At 36.2% G+C, this 18,897-nt stretch overlaps 1 protein-coding gene across 3 annotated transcripts in view; it reads left to right on the top strand.

Moving 5' to 3' along the window:
• sez6b (seizure related 6 homolog b) overlaps nt 1-18,897 on the top strand; it is a 175,177-nt gene that overhangs the window by 96,848 nt on the left and 59,432 nt on the right. For all 3 annotated transcript variants that reach the window (XM_026282257.1, XM_026282258.1, XM_026282259.1), the window contains exon 4: nt 17,751-17,940. In XM_026282257.1, the coding sequence (XP_026138042.1) occupies nt 17,751-17,940 (190 nt within the window). The remainder of the gene's footprint in view (nt 1-17,750; nt 17,941-18,897) is intronic.

Here is an 18,897-nt window from a genome sequence, read left to right as displayed (position 1 = left end):
ACTTTCCCACCAAGCAAAACGAAATACCTCTAGTTTTGTTTTTCTCCAACTGCCATTTTCTGGGCTGCTCACTTTAGGTTACTAAATTGTTGTATGAAATTTCACTCTCTCAGTCATGCTGTTTTTCTGAAGGTTGGCACAGTTGTGATTTGGTTGTAGGTTGTAAGACCAACAAAACTGCATTTAATTTTTAAATGTTTATTTTTCTAATAATTAGACATTAGACAATTAAAGGGATAGTTCTAACTGTTTGAATAACAACATTCACCAAAATATATTATTTTGTGTTCAACAGAAGAAAAAAAAACTTATGCAGGGTGAGTAAATGATGACAGAATAACCTAGAACTAGACCTCAATATTAGATATGACCTTGGTGAAAGGTGACATTTCTATAACAGATCTATATCTACTGTGCTGCCTAAATGAGAATTGATAGTTTACAAAGGTGCATGAAAGTACATAAATCTCGCCTCCAGCTCTGAAGGGTTCACTGCAGCTTCCCATTCCAGTCGTCACGCTCACCACTGACCCACTTGTCTGCTCTTTGATGATAGATTTATAGGGATGAGTTGGCAGGGGACATCGGGCGTCTGTCATATCAGCTCAGTGCCTGACTTAGATCTGGTTTCATTAAACGTCTCTAATCTCTGCAGCCCATGAAACAGCTGTGAGTTCTGGCTCTGCTCCATACCAGCTCCACCTTGTGCCACCGGGCCATGGCACTGCCTCCCCTGCAAGTCCCTACTGTCAGACCAAAGGCAGGATATAGTGAGAGCGAGGGCGAGAGAGATACACTGTAAAAAGTTTAACCATTATTTACTCAATTTTTTTGGTGAAACATTTTTACACTCAAAAAAATTGAGTAAATTTTAAAGCTGTGAAATCAATGAAATATACTGTTTAAATTGAGTAATTGTCAGTAAAAAAATTAAGTAAATCTGAGTAACTGAATTACTTTATATGAGAAATAAAATTAATTGGATATAATCAAAATTATAAAACACCACAACTGTAATTCTATGTAAAATAAACAAAAAATATTGAGTAGATATAATTGAAATATTGGATGAAATTTTACCAAAAAAAATGTGCTACGTTTACTACATGTAAAAGTGAATTTAACTTAATATTGGACTATAAATTATCAAAATGCTGCATTCACTTTTTTTTTTTTACACCATTTACCCTTTATAATTAATATAATAAAACCAAATAAAGAAACACATTTTTTATTGAAAATTTATTTGTCAATTAAACATAAGACAAAGTCTAAAATCAACCTTTGAAACATTGTATCCATTTTAATATTCCAGTAGATTGCAAAAATTAACAACTGTAAAGTAGCCATAAGGGAAATGATTAAACCTTATGAAACATTTCATCCATCTTAGTATTCAAGTAGATTACATGTAAAATACGATAGCCGTAAGAGAAATGACATCTTACTTTGTTCCTGGTGCATACCAGCCATTTGCAGTCACACTCAACATTAAACCATAAAAAAATATAAAAGCAACACTTACATCAATATTAAAGGGATAGTTCACCCAAAAAGATGATGTTGTCATAATGTACTCGCCCCCCCCCCGGGTTGTCCCAAATCTGTACGAATTTCTTTCTTCTGTTGAACACAAAATATATTTTAATGAATGTTGGTTAACAGATAGTTGAAAGTTGCCATTGACTTCCATGATAGGAAAAAAAAAAAGTATACTATGCAAAGTCAATGGCAACCTTTAATTGCGTTAACCAACACTCTTTAATACTTGGCTGAATGTCACGTCACGTCACTTCACTTAAAATATCTTTTGTGTTCAACAGAAGAAAGAAACTCGTACAGGTTTGGGACAAATTGAGGGAGAGTAAATTATGACAACATCATCTTTTGGGGTGAACTATGTCTTCAACAGAATTAATCAGATAACAGAAACACTTCCATCAGGAATACCCATTCTGTGGGATGACCATGAACCACTACTATGCAAGAAGATAATTTTTTAACCTCTGAACATTAACAGAGTTTTGGAGGATCCAGCTCAAGAAACAGTTTTTGGAACAACTCAAGTGAGTACAGGGTCCTTCTCAAAATATTAGCATATTGTGATGAAGTTCATTATTTTCCGTAATGTAATGATAAAAATTTAACTTTCATATATTCTAGATTCATTGCACACCAACTGAAATATTTCAGGTCTTTTATTGTTTTAATACTGATGATTTTGGCATACAGCTCATGAAAACCCAAAATTCCTATCTCCAAAAATTAGCATATCATGAAAAGGTTCTCTAAACGAGCTAATAACCTAATCATCTGAATCAACTAATTAACTCTAAACACCTGCAAAAGATTCCTGAGGCTTTTAAAATCTGTGGGAAGGAAAAAGTGTGGCAAAAAACGCTTCACAACGAGAAGAGGTGACCGGACCCCGAGGAAGATTGTGGACTGAGTCTGGAGTAGAAACATCCAGAGCCACCGTGCACAGGCGTGTGCAGGAAATGGGCTACAGAGAAGCAGCACTGGACTGTTGCTCAGTGGTCCAAAGTACTTTTTTCGGATGAAAGCTAATTTTGCAAAATGCCTGAAGTCCAGTGTCAAGTACGCACAGTCAGTGATGGTCTGGGGTGCCATGTCAGCTGCTGGTGTTGGTCCACTGTGTTTTATCAAGGGCAGGGTCAATGCAGCTAGTTATCAGGAGATTTTGGAGCACTTCATGTTTCCATCTGTTGAAAAGCTTTATGGAGATGAAGATTTCGCTTTTCAGCACGACCTGGCACCTGCTCACAGTGCCAAAACCACTGGTAAATGGTTTACTGACCATGGTATTACTGTGCTCAATTGGCCTGCCAACTCTCCTGACCTGAACCCCATAGAGAATCTGTGGGATATTGTGAAGAGAAAGTTAAGAGACGCAAGACAAAACACTCTGGATGAGCTTAAGGCCGCTATCGAAGCAGCGCCACAGGCTGATTGCCTCCATGCCACGCCGCATTGAAGCAGTCATTTCTGCAAAAGGATTCACAACCAAGCATTGAGTGCATAACTGAACAATTATTTGAAGGTTGACTTTTTTGTATTAAAAACACTTTTCTTTTATTGGTCAGATGAAATAAGCTAATTTTTTGAGATAGGAATTTATGGTTTTCATGAGCTGTATGCCAAAAGCATCAGTATTTAAACAATAAAAGACCTGAAATATTTCAGTTGGTGTGCAATGAATCTAAAATATATGAAAGTTTAATTTTTATCATTACATTATGGAAAATAATGAACTATCACAATATGCTAATTTTTGGAGAAGGACCTGTATTTGTGGGTCTTGGGAGATCTCAAATCCAATGTGACTCCTGAAAGATGGCAGCAGGCTCTGCTGAGATTCCCAAGATTACATCGCTGACTGCCCCATTATTGTTCCGAAGGATGTAGATTTTTATGACCTCCTCTGCCAACTCTGCTTGTACGAAGACGGGTAGATCAGCTGAACCCTACAGGCAAATTTTAAAGATAACTGGTTAGAGCTAACATTCAAAACTGAATGTTACAAGAAAGTGACAAATACACAAAACAAATAGCACCTGAAGAAGCAAACATTCTGTTGGACCGTATGATAGGTAAAATCTCAAACAAAGTTTACTAGGGGGAGGAGTTGCAAAAATTAACAGCATTCTTCTTAACAAGAGGACAGGTTAATTTTCTACATAGGGACATTTATTTTTAACAATAAACCTAAAAGAAAAACGAAAAGAGACCAACTGCGAGCTTCTATGCTGTAAATCAATGCTATAGGCTTTTATTGAGGTCTGCATTATTTCAACCAATTTCTTTATAAACATGTTTAATATTTAAGTAAAATGACTAATGGTTTTGAAAAAAAAAAGCTTGTTTAATTGCACTACTTGAAAAAAATATGCATTGCATTAACCCTCACACTCAACCCTTAACCCTCTAAATAATTCTGTGGCTTAGTAAATATTACAGTAATATTTAACTTTATTAACTTAATAAAATCTCTGAATATAGTTTACTTGATTATACAAAAGATGGCTTTCCTGTAGCTCAAACAGTAGAGCGTCGGCGCTAGCAAAAATTGATTAAATTGTAAATGTGTACCTTGAAATGCAATGTAAGTTACTTTGGATAAAAGTGTCTGCCAAATGCATAAATGTAAACATATTAACAGACTAAAAATACAACAGTTTATTTTATCTAAAATGTACAGTTATATTTTATTTTTTCCACTAAAACAATTTAGTATTAGACTAACAAATTGTTTATTTATAATACACATAATATATTTGTGAAATTTCTATTAATTCATTTAAGGATGGAAAATTAAACTGATCTGTTTCAGGGAACAAAAATATTACAAATAATTTCAAATCAAAATGAATATATTTAAACACACTCTTAACAAATTTAGTAAGTTTACTCAATTAAAACAACGTACCCCTCCCCCAGCCTCCGCTCTCCTTCAATACCCACCAGGTCTGGATTTGTTGCATTAAAAAGCTTACAGTTTTCAAACTTTTGACCGATATTGTATGTGATCTAGGTTTCAGTGCACTAGAATGATTTTACAATGGAGCAGGCCTTAAACTGTCCGACTCCCTATAGTGGGAGCTGATTAAAGCGCACCAGTCTATGTTATGTCCACGCCATTTTAAATACTTTTGCATGGCGTATTTGTAGTGGTGATTTAAGAGCTCATACTTGAGTTCGTGTAGTAATTATGATGTTTTACAACAACGTGACAGCTTTTTACAAGAAAGAATGTTGTCATTTGAAAGTTCATAAATGATGTGTTCCCTTTTGACAAGCCACTGACCCCAAAGGGGAACCTGTACAAAATCGTTTTCCATTGGGCATGTATAGTTATAGTTGCTGGACCACGGTACACTTATCGTTAGACTTTCAAATGGCGGTTGAAATAAACGGTGATCCAAATAGTACGAACGTTAACCCACTCCAAAAAAAAAAAAAAAAAAACTAACATACATATGGCTGCCCCACTAACTAACTTCGAAAACTACACTGTTATGTACACGTACACACGGTCAATGTTTAATCAACTTTTGAAAACATTATTGCAAATATACATAGTTATAAAAGGACTACGTTACTTACAGGAAATTCGAGTAATGCTGTTCACGTCGTTGCTGAGAAAAGCAGTCCTTCAGTGACAGGTGCCTCTTGTTTGAGCCGCGAAACTTGTTAAACTTCTTAAGATAACGTAAAATACAAACACAATTGTTAGGAAATCCTTAATAATTAACTTCTGAATTAAACATTACAAACATAATTAGTATTAGCTGGCCTACAATTACATAACGTACCACTATATGAGAGGAGTGCGGGTCTTGCCGTTGCTGAGGAAAGCCGTCCTTCAGGTGACTTCGATTGAGCTACGAAACATGTTGAATATGACGTAAAATACAAAGACAATTGTTAGGAAATGCTTAATAATTATTAACTTTTTAATAAAGTGTTACAAACGTAAGTAGGATTAGCTGACTAAAGTTACTTACCAGGAGCTGTGAGGTGTATGGCTAGTCGACGTCGCTGCTGAGGAAAGCAGATTTTTTTTTTCCCTGCGGAGCTGCACACGTGATCACTTTAGCCGCGAAATTTACTCAATTTATTTAAACTGTCATTTATTAAGCTGGAACTTTATTTAGGAAAATTGGTTGGAAATACTTAATAATTTTAGTTTCTAAAACAGATCAGTACAAGTAAATAATTATCAAATATTTATATTAGAATTCACCAGAAATATTGAAGGTATATTAAAAATAAAATTAGTTAGTTAAATACTTATTTATTTTCATTACATAAACTTAAATAATATATGTAAATTTTAGAGAAATTATTTGTTGGATTTTTAATTATTATTTTTAATCTGACCCACTCAAAATATCACTTAAATGATTTCAAAAGATTTTATTAAGTTAATATAGCTCTTTATTTTTGTGAAATTTACTAAGCCACTGAATTATTTTTTACAGTGTAGGCAGTATGTTAAACTGAATATATAGTGTATAGTGGGAGGGAGAGAGATGGATAGAGTGAGAAAAAGAGGTAATGGAAATGTTTTCTTTGAAGTGGCACTGTTGGCGGTCTTACTCACTTAAGTATACTTACTATATGAGATCAGACATGAGCTTTATAAAAATGCTTTAATATAAAAATGAAAGGAAAAAATGCTTTATAAAAGCATAGATATTTACACAAATAGTAAATATGTAATTTAATTGTTTACTTTTTATATATTCATTTATTTTTTTGAAACTCTAGGAGAAGTGTATGTTTAAATATATATATATATATATATATATATATATATATATAAATAAATAAATATATATATAAAATATATATATATATATATATATATATATATATATATATATATATATATATATATATATATATATATATCAAACATGAGCAAAGGAAAAAATAAAGATTCCAAAAGGGTGTATTTGCAGTGATGCTTTAGAACAGTGATCCTCAAATCTGGCTCGCGAGATCCACTTTCCGGCGAAGTTTAGTTCTAACCCTAATCAAACACACATGAGTTTGCTAATCAGTGTCTTCAGGATCATTAGAAAATCACAGGCAGGTGTGTTTAATTAGAGTCGGAGCTAAACTCTGCAGGAAACTGGATCTCGCGAGCCAGATTTGAGGATCACTGCTATAGAAGAACCATTTTTGGTTCCCAAAGGAAGCTTTCAGTCAAAAAGAACCATTTTGAAAGACATTCTAAAAATCTAAAGAAACTCTTTTGACTATAAAGAACCTTTTCTGCATTTGAAAGGTTCAAAATGTTTGAAGAAGAAACTGATGCCAATATAAAACTTTATTCTTAAGAGTGTATGTGTTACAGAAGTTTAAATTTACATTAATAAACTATATATTTATAAATTCTTTAATACATTCAAGAAATAAAAAATGAATTCTTAGTATGTATATACAATAGATTTACACACTAGTCAAGATCAAAATTTTCACTACTTGGTTTGTTTCGGTTTGTCTTGTATGTTCTCTCCTCTGAGAAAGCAAAAGTGTATGTATATATAATATTAATACCTTGGGAATGTGAAGCTTTGTTACCATGTCAATAAAGCTACTTCAGTCTAGAGAGAGAAATAGAAATGGAGCGAGTGAAAAGTAAGAGTGAGAGAGAGCGAGATAGAAAAGGGTAATCTGAAGAGCGAGATGAGGGAGTCCATTACTCATCATCAGGCCTGCAGCCTCTCTTGCAGGTCTCTTTTGTTGCGTGTTATTGTTGTGAGGGATTTGAAGTTTGTCCAGGGTGGCTGAGGCAGGGTTTTTAGATGTGGAGAGGGCAGTCCTGTATTTTAGAAGCTTTTCAGGTGTGTGTGTGTGTGTTTGTGTCTGTGGGTATGTGTGTTTATGTGGTTTTTTTTGTGGTGATTTGGCCTCGGCAGGTCAGCTATCAGCTCTCTGCAGCCCTCTCAGCTCCCTTTGATTTATTCTGTTGCGAGGGCTCTCCCCCTCTCACGCCTCGCTCTGCCCCCAGACTCCCAGAGGTCAGCTTTTGAAAGATTTCAGCCTCAATTTTCTGCACCCTTTAAAATGCACATCTAGGCATGCTCACTCAGCCACAGACGGTGAATTGCTCAGTGAGAGGAAATTTAGACAAGAAGGAAGAAGTGCAAAAGCGAGAAAGAGAAATGGGACATCAGTTCATTATTCAATCCATTTTACAAAAAGAAACTCTTAGGCTTTTGATTAATGAAAAGCAATGGGGCAAAGATACAATGAAGACTGATGAGCCCTACGTGTTTGTATAAATCTGAATACTGAAGACTGAATGTCTTGTAAGTGACAGTTAGAAACAGAATTTTAGACTGAATAATGTATTTTATTTATTTTAAAGGTATGTTAAAAGCCAGAATGGGGTTAACTTAGTTTGGTACAATAAATACTGCAATATACAAACAAACATATAATAGATATAAAAGCTCTGTGTAAAATGAAATGATTCTACACTTGATAACTTTTTTATTTTATTTTGTTTTCCAGCATCTCACTCAAATTACAATGCTGATGGTATAATTTGTAACAAAAAGTAAAAAAAAAATATATATATATATTATTACATTTATTATCTGTTGAAAACTGCTGCTTAATATTGGTAACACTTTGGTATTTGGTAACAATGTAAAGGCCTTTATTTTTAATGCATCCTTGCTGAATAAAAGTACTAATTATTATTTTTTTTTTTATCATGTTATCTTATAATAAATGCCATATGCGCCGTTCATACGGGACACGTCCTGGCCAGGATTTTAATATTGCCTAAAACTTCCAGAGCAGTTTGACCAATAACATGCAGGTATTGTATATAATCGACCAATCGTGGGGCTGCGTGTGAGAAGGTGAGATCTAGAGGGAACGATCAAAGCGATGCAAATATAAGCATGTGTCTGTTAATTCGATTGACTTGAAGCATTGCTGCGCACAAATCCCCCCAAAAAAAGTGCACCAAAATGCTTCAAGTCGAACTAACAAACATGTGAAAGCAATTCGAAAGCATAAAGAGCCGTCTGCTCTGCTCTTTATAGCTCTCATGAATGTTACAAAACAATCAACATGCACAGTGCAAATAGCCAAAACCTGGATATTTTAGGCATTATTAAAATACTGGCTGGGACATGTCCCGTATAAACCAGATGCCAGATTGATATCTTGTTCCATAGGATCAATGTGAAATTTGTTTGGAAATTAGATTTTGTTTTTCTTAAGAGTATCACAACGGTCCCACCAGGTATTTTTCATTGCACACCACTCTTTTCATCAATGTGTCTGTTGGTCCTTCCTATTATCATCAGGAAGCCCAGACCAAACATCCAGGGCTCAAGGTGAGCTTTATCTACAGCTGATGTTTACTATTGTAAGGCCTACACAAGTTTGTGTTATTTTCTGTCTTCTCCGATGAATGAAGCTAGGAATATTAGACTGCAAATTTTAATTTAACCAACATTTATTACTTTTAACTTATTAAAATATAATTGTAATGAGGGTGAAACAAAGTTAGAAAGATACTGTTCAGACCATCATAACCATTGCTACCACATACAGTATAACAACACACTAGGGACTGGCCACTTAATTCAAATGAAATGACAGATAGCTTATGAAGCTTTTCTCAACACATTTGGTAAGAAGAACAGATGACAGTGCACCAGCTAGTGTCATTATTATAAATATTCCCTTTTCGCTCAAACAGACAAACCTAATGGAGAAAGAGAATCAATATTTCAGTGAAATGTCAGCTTTGACTTGTTTTTGTGAGACGCTCTGACTATTTGTCTTGTAGATTGCATAAACAAAAGAGGAGTGACTGATGTGTGTTACATGTTCAATATGGATTTTAATGGTTTCTTAATGGAAACAAGAATAATCTTTAATTGATATGTTGGGAATAATGCAAGCAGCACATTTCAGTGGATTTTCTTTGTGCCTTGTGAAAGTGACTGTCAGAATGTGCTTGGTTTTGACAATTGCTCTTGACATGAAGCTGAAAAATACCGTAATATTGAGATTGTTTCGTTCCCTTATTTTGTGGTGAAATGATGGGCAGCGTAGGCGTGAACAGAAGGAAAAAGATGCCGACGATGAAATTCTGTCCTTGTGTTTATATCAGCTTAACCCAAATCACACTGTGGTTGTTTTGAATAAATGAAGCACCTGGAGCAAAACGATAAGAGGATGATTAATCTTCAGGGAAACTTTAGAGGGAAAATATTTTTAAATGAAAGAAAAATTGCTGCGTGAACTACTTTTCTTGCTGAGTAATGTCTCCGGAGACGACTTCAACAGCAGAATCGGAAATTTCCTCCATCTCTAATTGAAAAGATCCTCAACTCTGCTCAGAACTATATCCAAATGAACTCTGCCTTCATCTTTCTGTTTCTAAAATCATTATTCAACTTCCATAATAGACCACCCACCCTTTACACACCCTTTATTTATACTCATTTTTTTTTCCATAACCCTGCCCTTGTTTTCATGTTGTCAAGATTTGCCTTCCTCTGCAATTTCCCTGCCGTTATTCAGCTGTGTCGCATAAAACCAATTTCTGGTGCGGCGTGCAAGGGGATTGTAGTGATAATGAAAAAGAGACTGGCTGAGGTGAATGTTAAAACGAGATAAGCGCAGACATGGAGAGTGTGTGAATGCCCTGTTGGTAGGAAGGCCAGCGTCATTCCCCCCAGACGACTCTTTGTTCCTCCCACATGTTGAGAACAACAGTAGGGTAATTGGATGCTGATAAAGTCTGTGACATAAGCATGATGCACATATTACAAGCATGAAGACACCCTTAGTGGCAGGGCTGAATGGTCACTACAATAGAAGCCTGTTATGACTTATATAGTCTGTTTTCTTTTTTCATTGCAAAGAAAAGCATTAGGTGACAGCAAATGTGTTACCAAGCTGTATTGCACATTTGCATTTGAATTTGATGCAGGCTGGGTTATTTCAGCGGTAGTACCTATAAGGAAATAATATTGGAGAGTGATTGCTCCTTCATAGCTCGGGAAACTTAAAGTTGGCACGACACGACATGAAAATTCTGAATGCTTGTATTGACAAAATATTCTCAAAATAGCTTATGTTCCACAGAAGAAAATTATTGTACAGGTTAACATATCTATAGGCAGGTTATTTAATTTGGAAAATAATTGGGAACACATATTATCTTTCTAATATCACATTCACTCTTTTTGACACCGTGGTAGAGAAGGTGCATTTGAGACTGTGGTCTTTTACTCTTAAGAAGCAGGAGATTTACGCAAGTCTCATTTGCTCTCTATGAAACCCCATTTCTGTCTAGGAGAAACAATTGAGATATTAAAGAGATGTCATTTGCGACATTTCTTTCCTCCAGGTAATGAGAGCGTTTCTGTGCTCAGTCTGTCCTTACAACTTGTGAAGAATATCAGTATTCACAGGGCCTATTCATAGTGGATTATTCAGGTGCTCAAATAGAATGGAAAATAATGAGTGTCGTCTTTGTACAGCATGACAAAAGTCTCAGCCTGTCAGTGAACGTTAATCTCAGGGTTCCTCTTTATTTCATCACCGGCTCCGATATGGTGCTTCAGTGAGGAAGGTCGCGCAAATGACACGTGGAGGACGTGTCTGATCATTTGTGGCACAATGGTCCACATGCCGGATGAGGCTCGTCTTCCTTGGGTAAGAGGTGAGCAAGATAAGGGCCTTCAGAGCCGGAGTCCATCTGCGAATTTTCACACGGCTGTCAGATGGATTGCCTAGGTATGGCCCCTGCAGATGGCACAGATGGGTCTCTTCATCTCTTCTCTTCAACACTCGAGGCACTCCTAAATATAGCACCAGTACCCTGATCTCTCCAGATGACCCTGTGTCTCTCCTGCCCGTTTCAACTCATCCGCACCTATGGCCCAGATCTGTACCGGTGTACGAGTACTACATCATTTCCTGTTTGCTCTTAATTACAGGCTCTAATTAGCAGCCCAAATACAAGAGCGTTCCCTTCCCAACCCGTCTCTCTCGGCTCCAGAGGAATGGACCCTGCTAATTAGAGGAGATTTCCATCCTTCCTGTTATCCCAGAGAAATGGAGCCATGGGAATGCAAGAGAAGAACAGAGCAGAAACAGAAAGAAATAGCAGGGCTTTTGGGCTTTTTCTATTCTTATACAGTGACACGAGGGACTGTTCGACTTTTACATGACTTGGATTTGCATAAAAGAGAAGCTCCATGAGAATTTGCCGAATACACAAACACATCAATCAAATCCAAACAATCCGCATCAAGCTCTGCTGTTATAAAGTCTGATGGGTTTATAGTAGTACTAACTTGCTTGGCAATGGAAGAGAGAGTGAGCAAATGCAGTTGGTGACCACTCTATATCAGATCAGTATTGTCATCTGCTGTCCTTCATGTAGGGAGAGCTTGAGGCGTGTGTGACCCACATAAGCAGTGATGTGCATAGAAGTGAATGCCTCACACTGTACTGAGACTGTCAGTTGAGAAATGCCTCAATGTGGCATTTGTTGTAGCTTGGCATCTGTAGCGTGGCATCTTTTGTAGTGGCACACCTGGATGAGGGGAGTTGCAGTGAGTTTAGCATAGTTGGATTTTATTTTGCACTGAAAAGCTTGAGCAGTTGTTGAGTTCTAGAGTTTCAGTTTCGGGGTTCTTTCTGCTAATAATAATTAATAGATATTGGCAACTTTTAATGTTTGTTCAAGTTAGACATATTTCTGACAACATCAACAAAAATCTAGTATCTTTTTCATTACTATAATTAAACTTCTGATATATTCTAGATACATTACTACTGTTCAAATGTTTAGGGTCAGTACAATTATTAAAAATGTTTTTAAAATATCTTATGCTCACCTAGGCTGCATTTGTTTTTGTTGTGTGTGTGTGTGTGTGTGTGTGTGTGTGTGTGTGTGTGTGTATTTCGGATGGGTTAAATGCAGAGCACAAATTCTGAGTATGGGTCACCATACTTGGCCGAATGTCAAAAGTTACTGTTTTATATTTGGATGTAATTTATTCCTGTGATGCAAAGCTGAATTCTTAGCAGCCATCACTCCAGTCTTCAGTGACAAATGATCCCTATATGCTGATTTGATTAGATTATTTTCCATATTGAAAACAGTTGTGCTGATTAATATATTTCATTTATTTTTCTTTTTTTTTAGTGAATGAAGGTCAGAAGAGTAACATTTATTCAAAACCATAATCTGTTGTAACATAAATATAATTAATTGTATAAATATAATGAATACATTTGAAGATCCTTGGAGATTTATACATTTATGACCTCTTCATCTCTTCTCTTCAACACTTATAGTCAAAATGCTACATTTTTCTTTTATGCCTAAAATCATAAGGATATTAAGTAAAGATCATGTTCCATGAAGATATTTTGTACATTTCCTACTGTAAATATATAAAACAAAATTATTCTGCATAGTAATATGCATTGCTAAGAACTTCCAGAAAATGCATTGCTAAGAAATTCCAGATTTTCAAATTGTTGTATCTCAGTCAAATTATGTCCTATCCTAACAAAACACACATCAATGGAAAGCTTATTTATTCGCCCCAATTAAAAAAAAATAGCCTTATGACTGTTTTTGTGGTCCTAGTTCACATATATGCAATTTATTTACACTATATAATGCAATAGAATTAATTTTTTTTTTTTTTCTTCACAATCTTATTACATGTATCTTAAAACACTATATTGTTCATGATGAAAGTTGTGTGCCTTTATTATTGTCCTTTCAGGATTATGTCTTTCAAGGACAAGTTGAAGTCAGGAGGGGCAGACAGGAAAAGGCCCCTGTTTCAAAGAGTGGTCCTTGACCTGGAATCTGTCTGGTATTTGTTTGTAAATCAGGCATTTACACTGTACTAGAGAGGGGTCATGCGTGTCAAAGACAGAAAGATTGGCAGTGTTGGAGAACAGAGAAAAAGATTTGAGGAATCAGAGATGATTAAAGAAGCACTGCCGGACACACACCTACTAAAAGAGCTGAGCACATGGGCATCACTCCTCTTTCCTTCACTCTTTCTATCCCTTTATCTTATCTCATTATGTTATGTTATGTTTGGTTTTTTTTTTGTTTTTTTTGCTAGGACAGTGGCAAAGATTCAGGATACGAACCCTGTGAGCACCACAGGATTTCCTGAACCCACTAGACCACGGCTGTGACTCTCTCTTTTTTTTTGCTTTTTTTTACTCTCTCAGATCAGAAAAGGTGACTCATATCACCTGCAGATTAAGCTTGTTTATTTATGAGGTGTCACCTCAATTATTTTGAATTCTGTGTTGCTGTAAACAGGAAATCAGATTCAGCGCAGCACAGGATGGCAGGAGAGCAGGAGCCCCTTTTTAAACTCAGACATAGCTGGAGGGGTTTCTGCTAATTCTCTGTTACTGTGACACAGCATGCATTTCCAGATTAATTAACCATCCGCCTGCCCTCAGAGGGCTGATACAGTGACTGTATCAGTATGTCTCTCTTAGGCCATGTACACACTCTGCAGCTAAATACGATTGTCACTTCTCTGCTTAATCCTAAATCCCACTCTACAAGCTAAGTTCAGTCGTTTACAGGAGTAACAATGCATTCTAGATACATGTTTATTTCCCCAAAAATTCAGGTAGTGACAACTGTATTTAGATTAATCCGCATGGTGTGTAGAACCACGCTGAGCGACTGGTTTTAATGCAGCGACACTCTTTTGCTCCCTGACAATTGTCTGAGGTGTTTTTGTCAAGAATATCACAGAAACTTCCGAGGTATGAAATAGACAACAGTTATTTTAAATTCGAATAATATACATTCGTAAAATAAAATCAGTATTCACAATATTATTGTTTTCCTGTACGTCTGATCAAATAAATCTGGTGCTGTCAAACAATAAACTACGATTAATTGGATCCAAAATCAAAGTTTGCGTTTACATAATACGTGTGTGCGTATTTATTATGTATATATAAATGAACACACATACATGCATATATTAACAAAATATTTACATACGTTTTAAATTTATATCTAATTAATATTATATTTATATATTTTCCTTAAATATACATGCATGTGTACATTTATATATATACATATATATATATATATATATATAGTAAATATACACAGTACATGCATATATTATGTAAACACAAACTTTTATTTGGGATACGATTAATCGCGATTAATGACAACACTAATTACCATTTTTGTCTTCCATTGCTCTGTAAAATTGCTGCAATCTTATAGTGAGAGAAAGTAATATTGACAAAAAATATATTTTTAAGACTGACTGTGGTCCAAATGTAAATTTGGATGTACTGTCCCTTTAAGTTTTTTTTTTTTTTGGGGGGGGGACAAAAAACACCATGCTTCCTGTTTCCCCCTGTTCACTGGCCTCTGGGCAGGCTGGGAGGGTGGGATAATTGACGTAATTTCACTTTATTCTGAATCTGTCTGTTGTACTCTGTGTAAAAAGCGGCAAACATTTTAATCAACACTGACCCTGAATGACACTGCGGCTGCGCATTCACACGCCAACGTCTGCATCTGACTGACAGTCGTGTTTATGCGAGGGATTACATGCGTGGGGTAGACAGTAGGGCCCAGTGCCAACGCAAATTGGATTATGGCGAGCAATATTCTGGAAACATTTTATTATCCGAGGGCTTTTAGTGTAATGTGATTACTTTGTAATGCACTTTTGTTTTATGGACTGCTTCAGCACATTGCAGCTCCGGCTTTATTAAGCGTGAATTTATTCTGTAGTACACATCATCAGGTTGTCACCTGTTGCCTTCGCAGCACTCAGGGGCCTCTAAGAGCATTTCCACAATCCCTATTTAAATTCAATCCTGATCGTTCACAGTGGACGAATTTAAATTGTTGTGCTTTTTTGTAAAACTTTCCTGATGGTAGACTACAGACAGTGGCATTCATTTGAGTTGAGAGTTTGCGGTGTCTTCCTGTTGCGAGGAGTTACGGGTGTCTAGATTGAGGGCGATGTGCGCGAGGCCTCATTAACCTGTCGTCACGTCTGCATGTAGGCAAGGTCCCTACTTAGGTCAGACTCATTTTCCTGCATTTGATTAAAGACACTTTCATTACCTGAGAGAGCGCAAAGGGCACATCCCAACTGATCCCAGATCAGCCACAATGGCACAGTTTCGCGATGGCACGCTAGTTGAATAGGTCTGACTTTTTTGTTCAGCATGATTGTAATTATTCCTCAGACTCCCACTATTTTACTTCGCTCCATGTCACGACTTCCACCCACGCTGCAGTATTGGATATTGGCTCATGCAGTTGTGCATGTGTTGTCTAAAGTGGTAGACGGGCAGAACGAGAACTAATGGGCGGCTGTGGCTTTCTATTAGTGACAGGTGAGGATATGCATGCTGGCTTCAGCAGACAGGAGATTGCCCGTGGTGCAATTACCATGCAGCTTGGCAGACAGACAGGCCAAAAGCATTATGAGTGCAGTTGGTGTGGCAGAATGTGTCACCCTACTGCCACCTCTGCATATCCGAAAACACGTCAATCTGTCCTTCTGGTTTTGTGCATTGTCCAAAGTTTTCCACGTTTAAACACTCCTACATATTTAAAGAACCTATTAAATGACTTAAGTGCTTCTGATTGCATGAGTCACATTTGAAACAGTGGGGGGAGGCATTTTTTAATTGCTGGAGATTTTTATTTTAATTTAAATATTTTTTTATATGTATAAAACCTATAATTCTATAAAACTTTTAATATTACAAGTTTAAAAAAGTTTCCATGTATTGTGTAATTTCCTCCACACTGAACAGTTTAGGCCCTAATAATTTTTTTCCCTCCAAGTTAGTATAACTAACTTCTAAGTTACTTTACTCTAAATTACTTTTGTACTCTCTTGCTATGATATTGCAGACATTTATAAGAGCAATGAAAGACAAAAATGGAGTTATTTGTTACTTGTGTTATCTCTAAGTTACTTGTGTACCAGTTGGACAGCAGTCAACAGTCTAAAATAAGATGCAAGAAAAATACATTTAAATAAATATTGTTAGTCAGTCTGTAATTTTTCACCATTTCCAGTCATGCTGTAATTTTTTCAAATAGTGTGAAAATATTATGATTTTTGGTGTATTTAAGATGGTGTTATTTTAGTATTTTTTATATACTATTATATTGTTTATTTTTAATTAGCATTTAGATTTTTTCTAAAAAAAAATTTTAGTTGTTGATGTTGTTTGTATTACTTTTTAGGTTTTTTTGTACTTTACGTGTAGTTTTTTGTAGCTTTATTTTTATTTCAGTTTTAGTTTTAGTCATTTTTATATTTCAACTGAAACATTTTATTTCAGTTATTTGCCAGGACAACATCTCAAGGCAATTTTTTGTGAAGTTTTTAAGTGTTTTTTGTTGTTGTTGTTGTTCTCTAATATTTATATATTTTTTAATTTTATTTCAGTTTTTTTATATTAATGAAAGCAACGTGTAAAAAAAATTAAATATCAATCTATTTACTCAATTACGATTTACTCAATCTATTGTCATTCTGAACCCACAAGACTTTCTTTCTTCAGTAGAACAAAAAAGAAAAGCTTTATCAGAATTTTCATGTTGCTCTTTATCTGTAGATGAAGATGGATGGTGATTAGTTAACAAAACTATTCTCACTAACTTAATACGACTACTACTACTACTATTACTAATAAGTACTAACTAACAAAACCAGATATTTGAAATGCTAGCTATGAAATTAGTCATAGCAAGACAAAGGAGTCTAGCATTTTTTTCCAAAAGTTTTTGTCCATCAATGTAATGTAAAACACGTTAATCTTTCCTTCTGGTTTTGTGTATTGTCCAAAGTTTTCCACGTTTAAACACTCCTACATATTTAAAGAACCTATTAAATGACTTAAGTGCTTCTGATTGCATGAGTCACATTTGAAACAGTGGTGGGAAATACTATTGTGGGAATATTCATGACTTTCAGGCGGGATCAATTTTCTTTTTTTTACAGTTCCCTATTGATGTTTGTATGCCCACTGTTGGAAAAGCTGGAAAAGCATCTACATGGCCCATAGCTGAAGAAACACCTATTGCTACGACAAGTTAAAAGCTATAAAGCTCACTTAGTTTTCATATGTTCTTTAACTTGGTCTCTGCTCTCTTTCTTCTTATCTCTCTTAACATTAAGGTGATGAACGTGAGCCTTGGAGAGGGCGACGTGGTCAGATTTGAAGACCTGGGCGGCCGGGAACCTTCTGTCCTGGCCAACGAGTCCATCTTACTGAAAGGTCTGGTGGTACGCAGCTGGAGCAACCAAATCTCCATCCACTTCCGCAGCCGGCAGACGCAGTCCAGCTCCTTGCTGCTGCGTTACCAAGGTGAGCCGTCCTACACGTCAACCTCTAAACATCTGCTTCATCTACTTCCTGCTAATTGCACTTGTGCCAGTGTCTCCGGCTGGCACGGAGCCAGCGCTCTAGACAAACCTGTTTATGAGTGTACACTTACTGATTAGATTGGCACGAACGATTAGGACTCTGGGAACAGGGAGCTCTCAATCACTGCTTTCTATTAGGAGAGACTCTCTGTGCACTGAAGGGGAAACACTCCTTGTTATCTCATGTCAACATAATATGCTCATGTTAGCCTGAAAATGACAGCTGCTGTCAATAGGCTGCATAATTACATCAGAGAATGACTTGGATAATTCTCTGCTAATAGTCTTTTAACAGAGTCATCAAGGGGAGATCGGCACAACGGAAAAGGTTACGGAGGGCTGATGTGCCCTGCCCCGCACAGCACCGCTTTCTGGTTTGTTACGTGGAGCGATAAAATGACAAATGACTGTATACATGCAGGCAAATTCTTTTGTTTCTGTGAGCTAATGAACTGTGTCGGGTTTGCAGTGGAGTAATATCATTTTCTGCACATCCTACTTAATATGCCTTTTGAATAAGAAAGTCGTTTACACTCCACTCCCTCTCTCTCTCTCTCTCTCTGTCTTTATGAGTGTGTGGGGGGTAATCAGTGGTGTTCAGCTTTCTTAGAAAAGAAGCCGTACATTCCCTCTATTAGACTTACAGCAATCATCCGCGGGAGCCAGACAGCATATATTTCATAAAGGCTCTCTGTTTCTTTACAAAACTTCCAATTACTTCGCTCCGAAGACCCTGCTCCCCCTGTTTCCGGTTCAATTTAATGTTCTCCAGCTGTTATGTTGGGTGCATGTGCACACGCAAGAACAGCTAATTTTGCCACTGGTATACTGACATTGATATAATGGCAAACAAGGAAGGAAAGGAATCAAGCAGGGATTGAGATCTAGTGTAAATATA

The sequence above is a fragment of the Carassius auratus genome, chromosome 15 (genome assembly GCF_003368295.1).
Source record: "Carassius auratus strain Wakin chromosome 15, ASM336829v1, whole genome shotgun sequence".
Classification (NCBI taxonomy): domain Eukaryota; kingdom Metazoa; phylum Chordata; class Actinopteri; order Cypriniformes; family Cyprinidae; genus Carassius; species Carassius auratus.
Note: the sequence above shows the minus strand (reverse complement) of the source record. Positions and strands in the feature narration are given on the sequence as shown.